Genomic DNA, 22,338 nt, shown 5'->3' with positions numbered 1-22,338 from the left:
TCAGTTCCCAGAGGAAACACCACCTTCCCGTGGTGCTCTCAACTGCCTTCCCCAGGCCAGGGCTCCAGGGTCAAAACCAGGGAGCCTCTCTCCTGAGCCAGGGCTGCAGTCTAGCTCGATCTAGCTGCACAGTGGGGCAGCTCACATGGTGAATGCTATTCACCTTCTGGATCATGTTCAGACTGCAGACGTGGCCTAAGTACGCAAAGGCCACCCCTGGTCAGGACTCTCAGGACACTTGAGGCTGCGGACCTGAGACCTGCCATGTCCTGGGCATCATCCCCTGAGCAGCCTCACCCACATCCTTCCCAGCCAACTCAGCAGTGATGAGATCCGCTTTCAAGACAACTCCTCAGAAAGTCTTCAGGGCACTGATCCAACAGCTTGGCCTACAGGGACCTGCCTACTGAGCCCTCATAGGACAGGAGGGGCCTGGCACCCCAGATCCACCTCAGCCCCTCACCTTCCTCTCCAGATCCAGGGCAATTCACACAAACAATAAAGCTTTTGGGGTCCAGGAAGGGTCACTTCTACCACAGGAAGAGACTGGTAGATATGACCATAGTCCCACGGCTCTGCTGACCTCTCCTGCACTGACCTGGCTCTCCAGGTGGCAGGCCGTTCCACTGACTCCACTTACAGAGGTGCAGCAGCACCCCAGCACCTCCCCTTGCTTAAGAACACGGGGAAGGATGCACTCACGGGGTCAATGCCGAAAGGGTAGGGGCCTCGAAAAACACCAGGGACGTTCGGGTCCAGCTGTAAAGTCCTGCTGTGTCTGATGGTGCTGTCACTGTAAGAGAGGGCAGAGCAAGGCCGCCATTTGCAGAGGAAGGGGCTCGGGAAATGTATCCCCACCTGTCCCCTCCATGGTCCCCGGCCACCTACTTCCAAAGCTTCATCCTAATTTGCTCCTCTGCAGAGTGGCTGGAGCTGTACATGGCAGACACATTCCACCGAGAGCCAAAGAGGTTCACAGACTTGGAGAAGCAGTCGTTGTAGATGAGGCCGGTGTACACAGAGAACAGCCCCAGGAGCAGGAGGATGTAGCGGCCATTGAAGAACATCCTCAGGATCTGGGAGAAGACACGTGACGGCAGACTCATCGCCGGACAGTGGCTCAGGGGCAGCTCATTCTGGTTCAGACCAGCCACTCCTCTGGGGCTCCCCGAAAACCACAACAGCAAATGTCATACCCAGGGGTGACAGGCACACTCCTCTGATAGAGCACTTTTACACTCCTACACATTGAGCCAGGTGTGGGGCACACACCTATAATCCAGAACTCAGGAGGTGGAGGCAGGGGGATCACAAGTTCAAGGCCAGCCTTCCATGTATAACAAGTTTGAGGCCAGCCCAGACTACCTGAGATTGTCTTAACCACTCTCCACAGAAAAAAACAACAGACAAAACACAGCTCTCTTCCAGTCAAACCATGCCATGGCTCCAACCCACCACGCACGGGCTGGCAGGCATGCATTACCTCCTGTGACTGGCTTAGTCTGGGGTGATTCTCATTTAACACCAGTAAGAGGGCAAACAGGAACATGACAAAGCCGTGCCCAAAGTCACCAAACATCACAGCAAACAGGAACGGGAAGGTGATGATGGTGAAGAGCGCTGTAGAGACAGAGGGGTGGCAAGTTCTCAGCCGGGCCTTCCGTTAGCATGTATACACACACACACACACACGTTCTCAGCAGGGCCTTCCGTTAGCATGTACACACACACACACACTGGCCTTCCATTAGCATGCACACACACACACACACACACACACACACACACAGAGCTCTCAGGACAGGACAGTAAGGTTATTTAATGCTCTGCTAAGGTGACAAAGTGACAGCAGTCAGCTCACCTGACAAACATCCACTACATCCCCTATCAAAAATTACCAACAGGGCTGGGCACGGTGTCACATGCCTATAATCCCAGCACTCAGGAGGCAGGGACAGGAAGATCACCAAGAGTTCAGGGCCAGCCTGGGCTACATCATGATTGTTTCAGGCTAGTCAGGGATACAGGGTGAGACTCTGTCTTAGAAATCCAACAAAAGCCAAAGCTGGCTGAGACCAGCCTTGTCCAGATGCCGACCTGGGTTCACTTCTCTGTAGCTCCCGACACCATAGGCATCCACGATGTTCTGGAAGCCCTCAGTGAATTTGTTGGTGCGGATCAGAGTGGGCGGCGTTTCTTTCGTAGGGATTGTGTTCATGAACGAGGGGATTGTAGCTCCGCTCTCTCTCTTCCACACAGAAAAGAAAGAGGAAAATATGACTGAACATGAGAACAGCTACGGATAAGCACACGACTCAGCTTGTGTGTTGGGGGGGGGGGGGGGGTCCTGGGTGTGCATGTTCACAGAAGTGAGTCGGCAAGCCAGACATCCAAGCGGAGCCCAGTGGTATGAGGACAGAACTTGGAGCTGGGGCCCTTGGAAGGAGAGCAGACGGAACTGGGGAGTGGGGATGAAACACTGGGTTGAGGCGGATGGAGGCAGAATCGGGCCCAGGGCAATGGAAAACTGACATGTGAGCCAGGCCGGCAGTGTAGGCTGTGACGTCAGCATTTGGGAGGTTTCAGCAGGAGAATCTTGAATGAGAGCCCAGCCTAGCAACAGAGCAAGACCATATCTCAAACAGAAAAAAAAAAAAAAGAAAAGAAAAGAAAGAAGGAAAGAAGGAAGGAAGGAAGGACGGACGGACAAAGAAAGAAAGAAAGAAAGGAAGGAAGGAAGGAAGGAAGGAAGAAAGAAAGAAAGGGAAGAAAGGGAAGAAGGAGAAAACCCTGGTATCTAGGACTTTATCTCCTAAAAATGGTCTCTGGTAAGATGGCTCAGTGGGTAGAGGTGCTTGCCTACAATCTCCTGATGACCCGAGTTCAATCCCCAGGAGCCACACGGCAGAAGGAGAGAACCGATCCCTGCAAGTTGTCCTCTGACCTCCACAGGCACTTTGACACCCACGGACATACACAATGCGGAATAAAAGTAATCTAAAGTAGCCAGCAAAGAGGAAGTTAGACACGACAGTATCACCTAATTCACAAAAAAGAAAACAGGTAAGAAAAAATAAAATCCTATCATTGTGGCAAGATCTTCTCTGTAAGCTCTCCCCTCAACTCAGTGCAGTGTTCGCACTCGCCCGGAAATGCACGCCACCGTCTACAATGAACCCAGAGGAGAAAAGGCCAACACCAGGGGAAGAGCCATCGGCATGCAGTTAACACGGAGGTGAGCCGAGTGCCTCTTTGGCAGACAGGAAGGAACCCCGCCCACCTCACTCAGCAAGAGCCGGGGCTGGGGCAGTCCTTCTGGAAGACCTGCAGACGCTAAGTTTCAAAGGTCGCGGGCTGTTCCCTGCAGTGGTGTTTGTGACCAGAAAGCACCGGATGGACTGAAAACCAGCTAATAAAGCAAGGTGTGTGCCTGAAGAGAATCTGGCCATAAAAACAGACGTTTCGTTCAGCAGGAAGAACAACACGCAAGCTGCGGTCTAGAGGGAGCCGATGTCAGGCGGCCAGGCCACCTGCCATCCTTTACACTTTCCAGAGGAGCTACAGGCCGAACCCCGGCCTTCAGAAATTAAAGAGAGAGAGAGAGAGAGGAGTTTAACTTGAAAAGCAAGAGAAAAAGAAAGGCTGCCTATCCCTCCCTATGCGGCCACCTGTGATTAAGTGACAGAGATGAAGCAGCCCCAGAGGGAGGGGCTGGAAGAGACCGGCCAGCAGGAAGCACTTCAGGCTACTTCTTCAAGTTTTTCTCTCGTGGTTTGTACCAGTGCATTACTTACTCAGAAACGCAGCTTAGAATGTCCTCTCCACACCACGCCTGAGAGACCAACTCTTTTATTTACTTACTTATTTTTACAGTTTCTTTCTGTGCATTGTTGTATCTGTGAGAGGGTGTCAGAACCCCCTGGAACTGGAGTTATAGACAGCTTGAGCTGCTATGTGGGTGCTGGGAACTGAACTCGGGTCCTCAGAGGAGCTGTCAGTGTTCTTAACTGCTGAGCCATCTCTCTAGTCCCAGAGACCCACGCTTCAAAGTCTGTCTGAAGGCAAGCCCCTTCCCAGCACTCGGAAACTTTCTGTTTTGTCTGAGACAGGGTCTCAGGCTGGCCTCAAGCTCCCCATCCTCCTGCCACAGCCTCCCTAGACCTGAGATCACAAGTCTGCAGTGAAACCACATCCAGCCGCTGACACACCACGTCCTTGAGTGGTCTGGGTCGAGGTCCTAGTGGGGCAAGGAGCCTTACCGAGCCTTCCTCCAGTGCTCTGCGCAAGCCCGGCAGGTCCACCTCGGGGCACCAGACCTCAGCTATGAGACACTTGTTGGTGACGTCGAAGCTGCACATGTTGAGCATGTGGTAGATGGCCTTCACCTTCCGCACCTGCACCACGCGGCTGCACACAGACTCAGCGGCTTTGCACAGCACCTGCCTCAGATAGTCCTCCGTCTTGTGCAGCACCTGTGGGGCCAGCACAGGAGCTGTGGTCCACCAGCCCGCACTCCTGTGGGGACTCTCCGGAGGAGCATCGCTCCGGGCACCTGCTCCCATGTCAGTAACACCAGGAACGGTCAGAGACTGCCAGCTCTGCGAGGGGACGCACCAGGTGACTCCCAGACAGAGCCCCAACGGCACAGGAAGAGCCTAGACATCCTGTCACTGGCAGAAGGGTGACATGACTGACCCCAACAGCCCTTTGACTCGCCTACACCCAGGCATGGCCCAGCCAATACCCCTGGAAGCTACCCACTCCCACTTCCAGCCCTTGGGTTTCCATGTGTGAAAATCTAATCCCGTCACTGCTATCGAGACTCCTCCACGCCACCAAGAGAAACTCAAATTCGAACAGCCAGGTGGGATGACGCCCACCACTAGAGCTTGTTTCCATGGTCAGAGGACAATTCAGCATACCAAAGAGCCACAGAGGGCCTTTTCTAAGTCCCTTCACTACCCCCTGGGTTTGTAGCTGCAAAACAGAGAAAGCAGAAGGCCTCTCCCTGCCCCCAGCCCCGGCTTACTCACAGTGTAGAGGTCTTGGATCCGAGTATTGAGTCCCTCCTGAATCTCCCTGCGCTCCTCAGCCGTGTTTGGATACGGGTAGACGTGGCAGTGGTAACTAGAGGACATAATTCAACAGTCTGTTGTCTGGTGGGTCGAGAAGGGCAGCTTCTAACAGCAGCACCAGGCTCTAGTCATGCCAGGCAGGGCAGTCCTCTGATGATGAAGCCACGGCCGCTATGGGAGGCCTTGCATGCAGGCTGCTACAGTAAATAGGTCTCCAAATGCTCTCGGATCCACACCCACCCTGCCTTCCTGAACTGCACCAATATCCTGAGGTTAAGAACCATCAAGCAAGCCAGACAGTGGTGGCACCTGCCTTTAATCCCAGCACTCAGGAGGCAGAGGCAGGTGGATCTCTGTGAGTCCAAGGCCAGCCTGGTCTACAGAGCAAATTCCAGGACAACCAGAGCTATACGGAGAAACCCTGTCTCCTGTCTTGAAAACTAAAACAAAAACACCGAACAGGCAGAAAGCACACCTTAAAAGACATGCCAGGATGGTGGTGCAGTCTGTAATCCAGCATTCTGGGGGCAGAGGCAGGAGGATCATAAATTAGAGTTGGCTACTGTTTCAGGGTTGACACTGTTAAGCTGAGCCATGGGCTGAGGCCTGATCTGTCCTGCAGGCACCACGGCCTCAGACACGCAGACAAGACCGGAAGCATGGTGCACCACTGCAGTCGCCCTGCTCTGCCTGCTGAGCTGTGCCCTTCTCTCTGCAGGAACCACCAGCCCTCCTCTCCCCAGAGGAGCCTGGTAAAGGTAACACAGGGGCTTCCCTGAGCTGGCGTGGCTTTCCTGGTCACACTAAAACATGTCCACTGTGAGGATACAAGCTGGGGCTGGAGAGAGGCTCAGAGATGATGAGCACTGGCTGCTCTTCCAGAGGGCCTGGTTCAGTTCCCAGAACCCACATGGTGGCTCACAACCGTCTGTAACTCCACCTTCAGGGAATCCAACACCAGGTGATTCCAGACTGTGGGGAGCGGACAGTTTAACTAACCAGCATACCCGACAAGTCCTAACTGCATTCAATGAACAAAGGCTCAGAGGCCTGGTGCAGCTCAGTGGCAGAGAGCCCGCTTAGCATCTGAGTACCGGGGAAAACGGGAAGAAATCAACTTTTCTCACCAATCACATATCTTCTTAACCTTGTGGCCAATCTGCTCTCCCCAAAAGGAAATCAGGAACACGTACCACTTGATGACTTCGCCCTACAAAGACAAAGACAGGGAATGGTGAGTTCTGTGCCGACCCTCCACCTCACAGCGCTCGCTCACTCTCCCAGACCAAGCTCACTGCCTGGGCCATCAGGTGAGGTGCTCTTATGGCAGCAGATCCGGGACTGCAGCTCACCCACTCACCAACAACCCCCAAGCTCACACACATGCCAGGTCATAGGCATCTGCAGAGCCACACGCCCCAGTAAGCAGGTGAACTCCCAAGGCCAAGTTCTGCCTCCTCCCAGGTCTGCTTTCATATTGTAACCAAGTGCCTTCCTCCGTGACTGCCACGGCGTCTCCGGATGTGCTTTCTGCTGGTGATGGGACTGTTTAAGATGGCCACCACGGAACACAGCTATCTAGAACCCAGTCGAGCAGCCTTCTGGAAATCTGGAAAGCCTTGCTCACCACCAGTTAGAGTGCGGTTCCCAAGAGTCAACAATGCCTGGTAAACGAGCAGTCCAGAGAGACACAAAGTAGAGCCAGACGTGGATCACTGATGAAGAGTGACAGAGACCCTGGAGGAGCAAGCCCAGGCTGCCCCCAGAACAGAGACACCCCATAATACTTGCTATTTGGGTGTCTACAGTGACTTCAAACAGCACAATTCTGTGACTAACGAGAACCAACCATCATTACAAACGTTAACCAAACAGACTTCTGTGAAGCTGTGCTGGGATGTGCAGAGCTCACCTCGTGTGACCGAGGGCCGGGCTCAGTCCCCGGCACTGGGAACACAGCTGGAGGGGCTCTGCCTGTTTGCCAGCCGCTGCTGAGCTGCCAAGGCTAACAGCAGTGAGCCACGGGAGCTATGGGCAGGCTGACAGGATGGCGCGAACGTTACAGAGAAAGCCAGGCTGGAGGGGCAGTGAGGCAGAGTGTGCGGCCATCTTAAGCAGGTAGGAAAGAAGGTCCCAGGAGAGAGGACTGTCAAGTGTAGAGACATGAAGGGGAAGGAGAGCCGCGTGGGCCCAGGGAAAGACTGGCGGCGGAGCAAAAGGAAAAGCACACAGCAGCACACTGGAGAGGGGAGCTGCTGAACACGGACAGACAGGGCGCCAGAAGAACAGAGTAGCTGGGGACAGACAAGGCTCAAGCCACCACAGGGCTCGGAGCTTTCTGCTGTGTAAACAGGAAGCCACTGGAAGATTCTAGAAGAGTGAGAAGCCCTGGCAGGGCTAGCTGGATGCTGGGAGGGACCAGGGCAAGGTGGGGTGTGTGCGAGAGTGCAGGTGGGGGCTGCTGCAACCTAGAGGCAAGAAAAGTGCAGCAGCCAGGATCCCAACCGGAAGGGGCTGAGCAAGGGGCAAGCAGGAGCCGGACTGTTCCCTGTCCTGAGTCCAGCCTCTGAGTCTGGGGATGGAGTGGGGTGGGGGACAAGGTGGTGTCCTGAGGCTTCTGGTCTGAACCTTAGACACGGAGCTGCTGCTTTCTGAGATGGGGTCTGAAAGCCCGGACTTAGGAGAACTGTAGGGTTAGTGTGTACACAGGCTAGGCCAGGGGTCTAGAAAAGCCATACTCCAGCTCCTGCCTGCCTAGGACAGGCACTCACCGTCTCGGGATCTTCCAGGGACTCGTCCAGCTCTGCATAGGTCACGATGGTGTACCCTTTGCAGGCCCGCCACAGCATTCTTTCAAATGCTTCGACTTTGCCTTGCTGGATCAGGCCAGACACGAATCTGTGAGACAGTGAAGAGCCCAGCATTAGGGGACTGAGATCTCCGGCTCCCGCAAGCCACCAGGCTGGTTTAAGAGCCGTCAAGCGGCAAGATGCTCATGTGCTAGACAACACATTGTGGAAGCTGCCTTTTCCACGGACAGCTGAGCCTCGAGTGAGGGGAAAGTCTTGGAATTTCAAGACCAAACCAGATAGCCAGCTGCTCTGCCCCTTATCCTGACTGTGACCCTGGAAATGCCAGCGTGGAAAATGACAGTTAGCACCAGGCTCTGGCAAGGTGAGGAGATGGGCAGAACCCACCACGGCCAGAGTTCCCGCCCAAGGGAACAGATCCTGCCCTTAAGGGAGTGGGAGCTGGAGGTGAAGGAGCCTTCGCAGACACATGCTCACATCGGCTGCAGCTCTGGACACAGGAGAAGTCTGCCCTGAGAACACACAGCCACAGTGCAAAATGCAGCCAGGAATTTGGCACAAGTTAATTCCAGAAATTAAATTTAAAAAAATTTAAAACACCAATAAAAACTTTGTTCTATGATTTAAAAATGAGCCTGGGCTGACAATGCTCCCAGCTACCTGTGAATGTGACAAGTCTCTCTAAAGGAACATAACTTCACACCAAACTTCATTGGATGCCCAAGTAAGGAACTCAGGGATATGAGATAATTTTTTTAAAAGCCATAGCTGGAGATGTAATTCAGTGGCAGAGCACTTGCCTAGAAAGTGCTAGGCTCTGGGTCTCATCTCAAGAACCACAAAAAAGAAAAAGAGGGCTGGCAAGATTGCTTAATGAGCGAGGACGCTTATGGCCACGCCTGACCTTCCCTAGTAGAAAGAGATCCAAGCCTGGAAAGTTGCCCTCTGGTCTCCATATGCGGACCATGGTATGCATGCACCAACCCCAAACACACACACGAGATAAATGTTAAGAAAGAAAGAAAGAAAAAAACAGCAGGAGATAGATCAGTAGTTAAGAGCACTGGCTGTTCTTCCTGAGGACCTGGGTTCAAGTCCCAGTACCCTCGATGTGGCTCACAACGGGCTATCACTTCAATTCCAGGGGATCTGATGGCTTCTTCTGGTCTCTGTGAGCCTCAGGCACATTCATGGTATCCAGACATACAAACAAGCAAAAACAATCATACACATAAACATTTTTTAAATTAAAATAAAGAAAAGAAAATCATAAATTTAAAAAAATTAAGTAAAATTTTAGAAAAGGAAGTAACGAATTTAAAAAGAATTAAGTAAAATTTGCTGGGCGATGGTGGTGCACGCCTTTAATCCTAGCACTCGGGAGACAGAGGCAGGAGGATTGCTAGTCCACAAAGTGAGTTCCAAGACAGCCAGGACTGTTTCACAGAGAAACCCTGTCTCAAAGAAAGAAACAAACAAACAAACAAAAAAGAATTAAGTAAAATTTAAAACAAAGAAAGCCGCAGACTCCCCGAGGAAATGAGTTCTCACTGGGTCAGACAAGCAGAAAGAACAGACGGCAGTGCCCGGCACACCTGCCATCCCTGCACCGGGGAGGCTGAAGCAAAAGGTCACAAGTTCAAGGTCATCCTCAGCTACATAGTGAGTCTGCGGCCAGCCTGGGCTACATGACACCTTGTCTAAAGAAGAAGAGGATGAGGATGTGGAAGAAACAACAAAGGAAAAAAGAACAGAGGCAGAAGCAGCCACCGGAAACATAATTTACAAACAGAACCGGGTTTAACCCCAGAGCCCACGTGACGAGAGAGAACTGACTCCTGTAAGTTGTCTTCTGACTTCTGGCACATGAGTAAATAAATGTAGAAAATATCAACAAACAAACAAACAAACCCCATCAACCCAGAAGAAGCCTGTGTTTCCTCCACAGGACCTGGTGTTTCAGTGACCAACGCTGTCGGGCTCACAGGAGTCAGCCCTGGGGAACACAGACATTGCTTCTTTCCAACTCAATATACCAACAGAAGAAATCCCCACGGCATTCAGCTACGTCAATACTGTGGGATTAAGTCCAATGTACAGGAGCCCAGTGTTCTCGGACAGACGCTCACTCTGGGCCAATCCCAGGCTGTAAATGGCCCATTCACCCGCACTATGGCCCATGTCTCCTATTCTACGGGAAGGGCTTGGTGCTCACTGTCACCTACCCCAGCTTGGCGCCCAGCCTCTGCATGCAGCTGTAGTCCAACAGAGAATCGTTCTCTAAGGCGGGGAACTCCTCATAAGTGGGTTCAAACTGGAAAGAGATGGAAGCAGGCACGCTGTTAACAGACTCCACCCTCACAAGCTTCCAGACAAGTCCACAGAGGTACAACCTGGGCACCAGGTACGAATGACACCTGAGACAGGAAACTGCCCCATAAGGAAAGACACTCTGCCAAGCTTGTCAGGTGAGCTGCTGGGCGACATCCACACGTACAGTGGCTCTAAGTGAGGCTGTCTCAGCTCAAGAGACAGCAACTGTATCTCGGGTCAGACTCAGAAAGGATGGGCTCCCTCCCATGCACAGCCCAACGTGGTGCAGGCTGAGCAGCCATAGCTGAGACGCTCTGAGCATATGGTGACGCTCGGGGTATCCACACCAACACCCCAGCCCACTAAGCCTCCAGCACCCTTGTGGACCAGTCTTTACTCAGGAGGAGGTCTTCCTACCCCCTCTGCTCACAGTCATTTGGAAGAACAAAGATTTTTTTTTCTCATGACCATAAAACACTTTGCTTAGGGCTGGAAAGATGGCTCAGTGGTTGAGAGCACTTGTTGCTCTTCCAGAATTCCTGGATTCAATTCCCAGTATCCACATCTCTGTTCAAAACTGTCTGTAACTCCAGTTGCAATGTACTGGGCCTCTATCTGCACACTTGGTGTGCAGGCAAAACACCCACATACATAAGATAATAAAATAAAATAGAGGCCGGCCGGAAAGACGGCTTAGGGTTAAGAGTGCTGACTGCTCCCCCAGGGGACCCGGGCTGGATTCCCAGCACCCACACGGCGGCTCACAACCCTCTCCAACTCACACAGGTGGTGTACAGATCTATATGCAGACAAAACATCAATACACATAAGTAAATGTAAAACATTTTTAAACAGTTTTTTTTTTTTTTTTTTTTTTTTTTTTTTTTGGTTTTTCGAGACAGGGTTTCTCTGTGTAACTTTGGAGCCTGTCCTGGATCTTGCTCTGTAGACCAGGCTGGCCTCGAACTCACAGAGATCCGCCTGGCTCTGCCTCCCGAGTGCTGGAATCAAAGGCGTGCGCCACCACCGCCCGGCTAACAGTTTTTTTTAAAGGTTCAAAAAACCTTCTTCTCAACTGAAAATGAAAGCATCTCATGGTAGAAAGTAGTGTCTCGGCTAAAACCACCAACACAGGAAGCAGTACATAACCCAGCCTAAAATAAAGCAGAGGCTGGTGTCTCACTTGAAACAAAGGAAACAGAAACACATCTACGGCAAACACGGCAGCTCCTGCCTGAAATGCCAGAGCTCAGAAGGCTGAGGTGGGGAATCACTCCAATGTCAAGGCCAACCCGGTCTAATAATGAAACCTGGTCTCAAAAACAAAAAAGGAAATTTTGGCAGGGCCAGGAGATGGCTCGGTGGGCAGGGTGCTTGCCAGTGTGACTGAGCCGGCTTTAATCCAGGACTGCAGCAGAGGAGGCACAAGGATCAGTGGTTCAAGTCAAGCGGCACGGGGAGACTGTCTCACAACTCCAAGCACAGGCAGAGGCAGGGGACTGTCACGGGGTGCTTCCTCCTGCCGGCATGTACCTCCACATTCCGTTTAAGGAAGGTCTTCGTGATCCTCAACATGTGGGTGTACTCCACCAGTTCCAGCAGGTTCTTCCGCAGCTTCTCCTTGTTCTTGGTGACTTCTCTCAGCTCCACCTCGAGTTTCTGCAGCTGTTCCTACAACGACACAGCTGCGGCTGAGAGCAGGCTTAGTCAGGGTGCAGCCTGACGCCCTCCCCACCACCCCACAGTCACCGAGGCGACGAAAGCCACAGTGCCCGGCCGTGGCGGCGGCAGCAAAGATCCAGATGCAAATGTGCCGGACAGGGTGTGAGGACACGGCAAGCCTGCAAGGTCCACCACCTATTTTAGCTCAGGGTGCGACCACACCACCTGCCATCAACACCTGAGGCTGCAGCGCCCCAGATGCCCCTCCCCCCGCCCCGTTGCTGGCAGCTTTCCTTCAGCTGCTTGTCCACCCACACATCCAATCTCCTTTTCTTTTATGTGCAACGGAATCAACACAAGATCATCTTTTCTGAATGCTCTCCTGCTGCCAGCTTAGAAGTCTCTGCTGGTCTCACCAGACAACTAAGGATGTAAGGTTCAGTGGTTATAACCAGGTTAGCCTGCTTGCTTACATATTCAAACCACGGACACAGAGTTTGTAAAACAAACCACTGAGCTGGGTGGTGGTGCAAGCCTTTAATCCCAGCACTTGGGAGGCAGAGCCAGGTGGATCTCTTGTGAGTTCAAGGCCAGCCTGAGCCTGGTCTACAGAGTGAGATTCAGGACAGGCACCAAAACTACACAGAGAAACCCTGTCTCAGAAAAAACAACAACAACAAAAAACACAAAACAAACCACCGAGCCAAGGCAAACTCATTGCGAACAATGCCCCCTGCTCCTCCTCTGTGCTCTGCGTCATCCAAACCTTCAGCAGCACCGCTGTCTATAGTACGTCCTAACCGGGCGCTGTCCACAGCTCCATCATAACCAGGCCATCAACCAAACCAGAGGACTTCCAGTGCTGCTGGGAGGGCGCCCTGTGTGGTGTGGCTTCTTCCTCCCAGACAGACAGAGCAGCAGGCCACAGGAGGGCCTTGGCAATGCCATGCCAGGTTTTCAAGAGTGAGGAAGACAGACAGGAGGGCCTCGGCAATGCCATGCCAGGATTTCAAGAGTGAGGAAGAGCCAGCATAGCTCTTCCGAGGCCAAACCCTAACAAGAAAAGTCGAGAAGGGCAGGTGTGCTAGTGCAGGCCTTTGATCCAGGCACTCAGAACCAGAGGCAAACAGACCTCTAAGAGTTCAAGGCCAGCTTGGTCTACAAAATGAGTTCTAAGCCGGCCAGGGTTACATACTGAGACTTTGTCGATAGATAGGTAGGTAGGTAGGTAGGTAGGTAGGTAGGTAGGTAGGTAGGTAGATAGATAGATAGATAGATAGATAGATAGATAGATAGATAGATAGATAAAGCAAAAATAGTCTGGAGCCTCAGGTACCACGCAGTGTTCACTGGAGAGCTGGGGTAATGGCACCATATCCCTCATCCTCACTCAACATACCAGCTACCTGGAACCACTCAGGTGTTCACTGGCCTGCTGAATTCCTGATGGGAGCTTGGAGCGGGAAGAACGTGAAGCCCAGGCCTGCAGCCCCCAGCGCTGGCACAGGGCATGTGTGCTGCGATGCAGAATCCCCAAGTGAGCATCCTGCAACCTGCCACCACACAATAGCAACTAAACTCTCCTCAGCCCTCTCCAGCAGCAGCCCTCCACAGCCAGACAAACAGAGCCACGGTTCACTGAGGGTGTGTGAGCGACACCACTGTTCTTCACGTCAGGCCACAGCTCTCGGCAGAGAGGCAGAGAAGGTGAGCACTGTGAAGGTAACCAGGCAGCCCTGGGACTGTTGCTGACATCGTCGTCAGGAGAGTTACCTGCATTTCTAGAACGTGTTTAAGAGGTGGTGCAGGAGGACTGGGCTCTCCCTCAGGCAGGGGAATATCAGCTCTGGTAATTTCCTGCACCAGGTACACTGTGAAAATAAGATGCACAGTCAGTCTCACTGGGACCCTTTGGGATCAGATGTGCAGACCCTGCCTGTCCTTGTCACCTCCAGCAGCTTCTTCCAGAGACGGGCACACACTGGCTAGAGCTCCCCAGCTCCTTTCCTTCCTAAAACCCAGGTGAAAACATGCTTGGGGACCTGCTCCTGTGGAAGATGGACACACACTGAAGGTGCAGACTGGACCCCCACAGAAGCGGCAGGCTGGCATTCCCTACAGGGTCCTCAGAGGGAACCTGAGAGCCAAAGTCAGAGCAGAGCCAGGCTCCCCTGAGAGGCACCAGGTGGGTCTCTGCTCTGCTTCTAGAAGCCTCATTCCACACAAGTGACCTGTCCAGTGACTCTTCTATGAGGAATATGATGTCACTCCACCACACAATCTATTAGTATGCAAATACCAGCACCCTAAGCAAGAGATTTCACATGACTAAAAGTTACTGTCAACATTAAGGCTGGAAGCTGGACACAGTGGCACATCCCTTTAATCCCAGCACTCGGGAGGCAGAGGCAGCCTGATCTCTGAGTTTGAGGCCAGCCTGGTCTACGGAGCGAGTTCCAGAACAACTAGCAACCCAGAGAAACCCTGTCTTGAAAAAAACAAAAAATCTTCTATTAGGGCTGGAGAGCCGGCTCTGTGCACTGCTCTTGCAGAGAGGACCCAGCTGAGTTCCTACTGTCCACCTCAGGCAGCTCACAATGCTACCTCCAGTTCCAGAAGATCTGATGCTCTCTTCTGGCTTCCTTGTGCACTGCACTTATATGTACATAGCCACACACTGACACATGATTAAAAATAATGAATCTTTTTTTTTTGTTTTCTCGAGACAGGGTTTCCCTGTGTAGCTTTGGTGCCTGTCCTGGATCTTGCTCTGTAGACCAGGCTGGCCTCGAACTCACAGAGATCCATCTGCCTCTGCCTCCCGAGTGCTGGGATCAAAGGCGTGCGCCACCACTGCCTGGCTCTTTTTTTAAAAAATGTTATTGTTATTAAAAACTCTTTTTTTTTTTTTTTTGGTTTTTCGAGACAGGGTTTCCCTGTGTAGCTTTGCGCCTTTCCTGGAACTCACTTGGTAGCCCAGGCTGGCCTTGAACTCACAGAGATCCACCTGGCTCTGCCTCCCGAGTGCTGGGATCAAAGGCGTGCGCCACCACCCGCCCGGCTATTAAAAACTCTTAACTAAAAGTTCAAGTGTTGGCTACAGAAATGACTCATCACTCAACAGCACAGGCTGCTCTTCCAAAAGACCTAAGTTCAATGCCCAGCTCCCACACTGGGCAGCTCACAACCACATGTAACTCCAGCTCTAGGGATACACTCAGGTACACACACACACACACACACAGAAAAACACATGCACATAATTAAAAATATGCTGGGCTGTGGTGGCGCACGCCTTTGATCCCAGTACTTGGGAGGCAGAGGCAGGTGGATCTCTGTGAGTTCAAGGCCAGCCTGGTCTCCAAAGCGAGTTCCAGGAAAGGCGCAAAGCTACACAGAGAAACCCTGTCTCGGGGAAAAAAAAAAAAAAGCTGGGTGTTCTGGCTCAGGCCTGTCATCCCAGCACTCGAGAGAAAAATGCTGAGGACCAGTAGCTCAAGGTCCACCTCAGCTACATACTGAGTTTGAGGCCAGCCTGGGCTACATTAGATCCTGATCCACCCTACTCCCCCACAAAAAAACAAAAAGGAAAGAAAGAGAGGAAGAAGGAAGGAGAGAGAGAGAGGGAGGGAGGGAGGAAAAAGAAATCTCTAATTACGGGGAGCTCCTAGCTGAGGAGTTATTAGCAACTGACAGCAACTGGGGTAGGCAGTCACTTAACTTAGGGGGCTATGGCCGCCAGTCAGCTGCCCATGTCCACACCCACGAACAGGGGCGGCACTAGCTGGACTTGGTAAGTCACTGAAGGCAAACAGGGCAGGAAGTTGGGAGAGGGAAGTGTTTGGAGACTCAGGGAGGCGGAGCTGGAGGGAGAGAGTGAGGGATGAATATGATCAAGATGCACTGTATACATGTATGATATTTTCAAAGAATAAAAAAAATCCCTAGTTAAAAAACAAACAAGTAACTATTAATAATCAGAACTCATTCTAAAAGTCAAGACTCTTACACCCAGACTGCTTTGGGGTAACTCTCACAGGTTTTAGAGGTGAAGGAAGTCCCAGGGGCTACTGACTTGTAACAGCTAAGCAGAGAACACCAACCTAACCAACCCATTCACAAAGGAAGCCCTGCAAAAACACCAAGAGGTATCAAGCCAGCTATCTGCCATTTCCTGCCTTTCTTGTTCCTAAATAAGGGCTTAAATTAAGTAATAGTTTAACATGTACACAAGGTTTTAACTTATAAAACACACTATACAGGATTGGCTGAATAAACCATGGCACATCAATACTAAGAAATACTCAGCTGCCATCAAAAATGAAGAGCCTGAGTTTATACACAAAAGGGATGTCCCAGCAAGGACCATTAAGTGAGAGACAAAGCCCACAACAGTCATGTAAAAAATCCTTCCTTCTACAGTTTATGGAACAATGAATACACGCCACCACTCCCCACCCAGCCACTTCTCTCCTTTCTCTTGTCTATATTTTCTAAAAGAAACCGATAAGCTTACATTAAACTAAGCACTTAATTATTACAAAGCAGACAAACTCACCCAATATTCGCTCTAGCTCCTCACACCTCTTCACCTCGCCAACGAATTTTCTTTGAAAAGAGCTTACATTTTGGTTGAGCTGAGAAAAGGAAGAAAATTTTGTTTTAAGTTCCTAAAATTTTCAATTTGTTTTTATTAATCTAATTATTTAAAACATTTTGATGGTGGGATCAATGCAGGCCTGGTGACATTAAGTTTTATTTATATTTGTCTAGCCATCTAAAATTGGTTGGTGCTGGGGTCACTGAGCTAAGGTAGACTCTGTTGAAGGAAAACAGTACTGCCACAGGGTTGGAAGGTGTACACTGTCATCAGCCACGATGAAGGGGAAGTGACAGGGCTTTTCTGGACAGCAAGTTGGCACTGCCACCAGAAACACCTGAACAACAGCCCTTGGCTCAGAAGTAATCCATAAAAAGCCACAGATTTAAAGACAAATATGAATATGGATATAAAACTTATAAAAACAGCAACCTCAGACTCAGAGAACATGTACATCAAAAATCCAACCATAGGAAATTGTTGAGGGAGGTCAGTTGGTGAGTGCCTGCCCAGCACCCAGGAGGCACATAAAACTGGGTGTGGTGGCATATACCTATAGTTTCAGCACTTGGGAGGTGGGGCAGGAGGATCAGAAGTTCAAGGGATTCCCAACTCCATTTGGTGTTCAAGGCCCTGCCTCTAAATAAACAAATAGATAAATAAACAAATCAGATAATAATGAGTTGAAAAGTAAACATGTTAATTTCTTCCTAAATCACACACAGTATTCTTAACAATAGCAGCAATATCTTACTTTTCTTTCCTTTTTTTTTTTTTTTTCCAAACAGGGTTTCTCTGTGTATCCCTGTCCATCCTGGAACTCACTCTGTAGCCCAGGCTGGCCTCTAACTCAGAGATCCACCTGTCTCTGCCTCCCAAGTGCTGGGACTAAAGGCATGCGCCACCATGCCCAGCTAATACCCTACTTTTCTAACAGTCATTCACAAGGACAGGCATTTAGGGTACAAGTTGCATCTGTACTGACTTGCAGCATTTGCACTGGACTCCACAACCAGACTTGGTGCGCAACTGCTCAAAGAGCCACGAAGCAGCCACTCACGAAGCCTCAGCTCTTGTGGGGGATTCTCAACTATTAAAGCGTTAAGCAGAAGAAAGATCAGAACTGGAGTGGCAATTCTCTGTCTCATTCCCTTTCACTTCTGGAGGTCACTCTCATCCAGATGAATCAGACACGGTGGCTGCCGTGGAACTGAGAGTGGGAACCAGGAGCCAGGAACCAGCCCTGCCTGCAGCTCTACGTGCCAGTTTCCTGTCCCCAGTGGCTGCACTCTTAACCCAACAGCAGGATCTACTGTGAAGAGGGGTGCTCCTGCCACAAGGGTACAAACGCCAGCAGCAGTAGCAGCAGCAGCTTAGACAGTCAGTTTTTCTTGCTGTGTGGGTTACAAAATGTGTTTGGGTTTTTTTTTGGGGGGGGGGGCACTTCACTTAAGGCTGCAGTTACCTTAATTCAAAGGTAATGGTGTAAAAGTACATTTCAACAGACCCCTTTGTTTTTTACGATTTATTTTATTATTTCTGTGTATGTGTCTGTGTCAGGGCACATGAGTGCAGGTGCCTGAAGAAGCCAACGGAGCTGGAGCGGCAGACCTCTGGGAACCTCCTGGCATGGGTGCTGGGAACTGAATTCTGGTCCTCTGCAAGAGCCCTAAGTGCTCTTTAATTGCTACACCATCCCTCCAGTCTCCTTTTTCCTTTTTTGAGACATCTCCCTATGGAGCCCAGGCTAGCCGTGAACTCTCCATCCTCCTGCCTCAACCTCAAGAGTGTTGCAACACCATGCCCAGCTCCAGATGCAATCTGCACAAGTAGCACTGAACCCAGGAGACCAGGCAAGCTACAGCATTCACTGTCTTTCCAGTCCCAGCAACCAAAGGGCCAAGAAGGAAAGCTGTCCACACAGTAAAGATGGAACTGAGCCCACCTGTTCCTTTAGGGCCAGAGCCTCTCTTTTTCCAGATCTTCCCACTTCAGTCACTATGAAAATCTGTCAGCTGCCCCACCCCCTCCAAGGAAGACAAGCAGAAAGGCCCGAATAAGTCAAAAAGGGTTGGTGATCCCACCCCATAAATGAGCTTGGGACCCCTGCCATGAACTTTAACACCAATGCCCAAGCTTACAGGCACCTGACACCCAGCACCCCTCAAGACTCGGCAAAGCACACTCATTTTATTTCCCTCCTGTAAAGATCGGCAGCACTTTCTCTTCCATCAACTCTCCGTTTAAAAGGAACCTGAGTGCACCCTGGATCTCATGTAACGGCACTCAGTGAAACCTGAGGCTCTGAGCTGATTACAGCGCTTGTTCAGCCCCTGAGATTGAAGCGTGATAAGTGTCTTGGCTTGAGTCCTAGCAGGATGGAACAAACAGACCTGATATAAAAGCCTATTTCCCTTGCGACTGCTGCCTGGATCTCTCTGGTGCCACTCATAGTACCACACCTTACCTGTCAGATACGAAGATCCAAGGGCTGTAGTCCAAGTGGCTCTGGGACCCAGGAAGAGCACCACACCTTGCCTGCGCCCTCACCTGTCACCCAGGAGTCCCCCATGATGATGCAAAGATCACCCGTATCCGATCATGAGAGTAAGGACCCATCAGAAAGACACAGAGAAATGGCCAGAAGCCCAAACTGGTGGGGTTCGATTCCATCAGTAGGTATCAGGGCCTGTGTGACTGCCTTTCTCCACAGTTCTTCTCCTCCATAGAACTTATCCTGGTAGCTCATGACCAGTGTTTACCCAGCATCCTCCCAGACTGTGAACTCCAAGAGCACAGAGTCTTCACTTGCCTTGCTCACTGAGGGCCCCCCACCCCCGGGGCCAGAAGTCACTCAATAAAAGCTTATGTATTCACCCAACAATTGTTTATTAACGCCAATAAATGCCAGGGCCCGTGCCACTCGTGGGAAACGAGGAAAGAACAAGTTGGGCAAGGTCCTGACCCTTGGAGGTTGGTAGTGTACAGAGGTTGAAAATAAGCCAATGGCTGTGTTCGCAAAGTGTGTTATTACAGTTGCAGAACCAGCCTCCATTCCACACATACTGTGTATGACCCAGGTCCTTGTCACTTGTCAACAATGCCGGTGCATCATCACCCAGGAGTCTAAAACTCAAAAGCTCTCTCTCCTGTCACACTTCCCCATCCCTCTTCGGGCCTCTCTTATCTCGCCTATTCCTGCTCGGAGGGGCCCCTCCTAGCTACCCAGCAAAAACCACCTCTGGGTACCCTCCTCCTCTACATCTTCCCACTGGCAGCTCCTGTTCCATCCCGATCCCAGCTCAAGGATCACCTCCTCGGAGGGGTCTTCCTTGACTACCCTGCAAAGCCCTCTCCGAGACCCTCCTCTTTTCCCCCTGACAGCTCCTGCCCCATTCGCGTCTCGGCTCAAAAGCCACCTCCTCGGAGGGGCCCTCCTTGGCCACCCTGCAAAGCCACCTCCCGGCCCGGGTCCCCGCGGCGCCCAGCCTACTTTGGCGGCGCCCAGCCCTGGGCTGCACAGGCCCGCAGGCCGCGGGACACTCACGTCTCGGAACTGCACCAGGCCCTTCTCGCCCAGCGCGCTCAGACACTCGTATGCGGTGCCCGACTGCAGGAAGAGCTGCGCCAGGCACATGCTCTCGCTGCGGAACAGGGAGCCCATGGCGGCGTCGCCTCGCTCAGCCGCCGCGGCCCGCGCACCGGTACCATGGGGCTCCGCACCGCTGCCACCGCGGCCACCGCTCAGCCGCCGCTCAGCCGCCGCCACAGCTACCCGCCGCGCCCCGCCCACCGCCGCAGCCGGTTCCGGTTCCGCCCCGGGGAACCGCCCATCGCAAGCTAGCCAATGAACGAGCGGGATTGTGGGCGTCCGTCACTACGGCTCGTCCAATCGGTGCACAGGAGGCGGGAACCCTAACTGGGTTGACCCTAAGCCGCTTTTAGAGTTTGTTGTTTCGTTGGGGTAGAGTTAGTTTTGTTGAGAGGGGAATCTGGCTGTGGCGCTCAAGCTGGCCCGGAGTTCGCCATCCTCCTGCCTTAGCTTCCCCGGTGCCAGGATTGTAGGTGTGCCCCAGTGCAGCCAGAACCTTTGGAAGACTTTTGTTTTTTCGAGTCACAGTCTATGTAGCCGGGCTGTCACTATGTAGTCCAGGCTGGCCTCGAACTCAGAGATCCACCTGCCTCTGCCTAGGAGGTGTCATCACGCCCGGCCCTTTTAAGACTTTGATCCTTCCCCTCCCCCCCTTTTCTTTTTGAGTCAAGGTCTCACTATGTAGCCCTGGCTGTCCTGGAACTCACTATGTAAGCCAGGCTGACCTCCAACTCACAAAGATCATCCTTACTACAAGTGCTGAAATTAAAGGTGTGCACCACTGTGCCCCGCGGACTTCTTTACTTTCTTTATTTTTAAGAATTTCATACATGTATACAACAAAAATATCATAAATTCATCATCCCGTTTCCCTTTCCAACTCCCACAGTATTCCAAAACATTTCGAACAATCCAAATCAATTTCACGTCTTTTTTTTTTGTGATGATCCAATAAATCCAATTAATGCTGCCCAGGTGTGCATGGGTATGGGGCCATGCACTAGTGGATGGGAGACCCACTTTCATTTATCTATTTATTTATTTATTTTTAATTTTTTGAGGTAGGGGCCCATGTATCCCAGGCTGGTCACAAACTCTTGAAGTAGCTAAGGATGACTTTGAACTCCTGATCCTCCTGCCTCCAACCTCCCACCCTCTTACCCTCAGTGCTGAGATTACAGGCAAGCACTATGACATTGGGTCTGTGTGGCCTGGGGATGGACCCCAGGACTTCATACATGACAGGCAAGAACTTTTAATAACTTCAGCAGTTTGGTGGTGGTTGTTGTCTTTGTATGAGTCCTAGGGTCTGGGGATAGCTCAGGAGTGAAGAGCACTTACAGCCCCTGCAGTAAGTTTTGGGGTTCCCAGCACCCAGGTCAGGTGTCTCACAACCACCTGCAACGCCTTCTTCTGACCTCAAAAGGCTTCTGCCACATATACACTCAAGCACACACATAAATGAATCTTTTAAAAGGATTTTTATTATTTTAAGGAGTGTGCGTGCACGCATGTGCACATGACTTGCAGAAGCCAGAGGATTCAGATCCGCAGGAGAGGGAGTTGTAGTGAGCCACTAGACGGGGGAACTAAATTCAGGTTTTATGAAAGGGGAACATGTGCTCTTTACCACTGAGCCATCTCTCCAGGCCCAATAAATAAATATATGTTTAGGGGGTGTCTTTTTGCGGGGGGGTTGTGTTTAAAGACAGGGTTTCTTTGTGTAGCCTTGGCTGTCCTGGAAATAGCTCTGTAGACCAGGCTAGCCCCAAACTCACAGAGATCCACCTGCCTCTGCCTCCCGAATACTGGGATCAAAGGCATGCACCACCACTGCCCGGCCAGGAGGAGAGTCTTAACCACTTTGTATGCCATAAAGTTCTGTTCCAAGTATAGAATCCTTTGGTTCTTAGTGAAGATACACAGGGTGCAGCCATCATCCTAAGGCAGTCTGAGAGCATTCTGTTAACCTCCAAGACATCACTGGCTGGCTTTGTCACAGTGGATTTGCCAGCCATGGAACTAGGCCCTATGTGGTGCAATGTGTGGCCTCTGCAATCCCACTAGCCACAAGGCCAGCTTCCACACAGCTGTCGTGTGACCTCTGCAATAACATACAATCTGATGCATGCTTAAAATCTCTGGTTTTTCTCCTTGCATTCCAAATAAAATCCAAACCCCTCACCATAGTCCTGGATCCTTTTACTCAGCCACACCTCCTCACTTTTTCCTGGTCCACACACTTGAACTCTGGAATCCCTCAGTTTAAAACACTGGCCCACTGGA

General features: G+C 51.4%; 1 protein-coding gene across 1 annotated transcript in view; it reads right to left on the bottom strand.

The window, feature by feature from the left end:
• Atp6v0a2 (ATPase H+ transporting V0 subunit a2) overlaps positions 1-20,242 on the bottom strand; it is a 30,056-nt gene extending 9,814 nt beyond the window's left edge. The window contains exons 1-13 of the mRNA XM_052755467.1: positions 20,008-20,242; positions 16,419-16,497; positions 13,634-13,731; positions 11,732-11,869; positions 10,111-10,199; positions 7,847-7,973; positions 6,203-6,285; positions 5,034-5,127; positions 4,260-4,472; positions 2,098-2,248; positions 1,484-1,620; positions 889-1,076; positions 703-793 (exon numbers count right to left, since the gene is read on the bottom strand). Coding sequence (XP_052611427.1) covers positions 703-793; positions 889-1,076; positions 1,484-1,620; positions 2,098-2,248; positions 4,260-4,472; positions 5,034-5,127; positions 6,203-6,285; positions 7,847-7,973; positions 10,111-10,199; positions 11,732-11,869; positions 13,634-13,731; positions 16,419-16,497; positions 20,008-20,124 — 1,605 coding nt within the window. The 5' untranslated portion in view covers positions 20,125-20,242. The remainder of the gene's footprint in view (positions 1-702; positions 794-888; positions 1,077-1,483; positions 1,621-2,097; positions 2,249-4,259; positions 4,473-5,033; positions 5,128-6,202; positions 6,286-7,846; positions 7,974-10,110; positions 10,200-11,731; positions 11,870-13,633; positions 13,732-16,418; positions 16,498-20,007) is intronic.
• Positions 20,243-22,338: the final 2,096 nt, after the last annotated feature.

The sequence above is a fragment of the Peromyscus californicus genome, unplaced genomic scaffold (assembly GCF_007827085.1).
Source record: "Peromyscus californicus insignis strain IS unplaced genomic scaffold, ASM782708v3 Scaffold_2__1_contigs__length_46816999, whole genome shotgun sequence".
NCBI classification, from domain to species: domain Eukaryota; kingdom Metazoa; phylum Chordata; class Mammalia; order Rodentia; family Cricetidae; genus Peromyscus; species Peromyscus californicus.
Note: the sequence above shows the minus strand (reverse complement) of the source record. Positions and strands in the feature narration are given on the sequence as shown.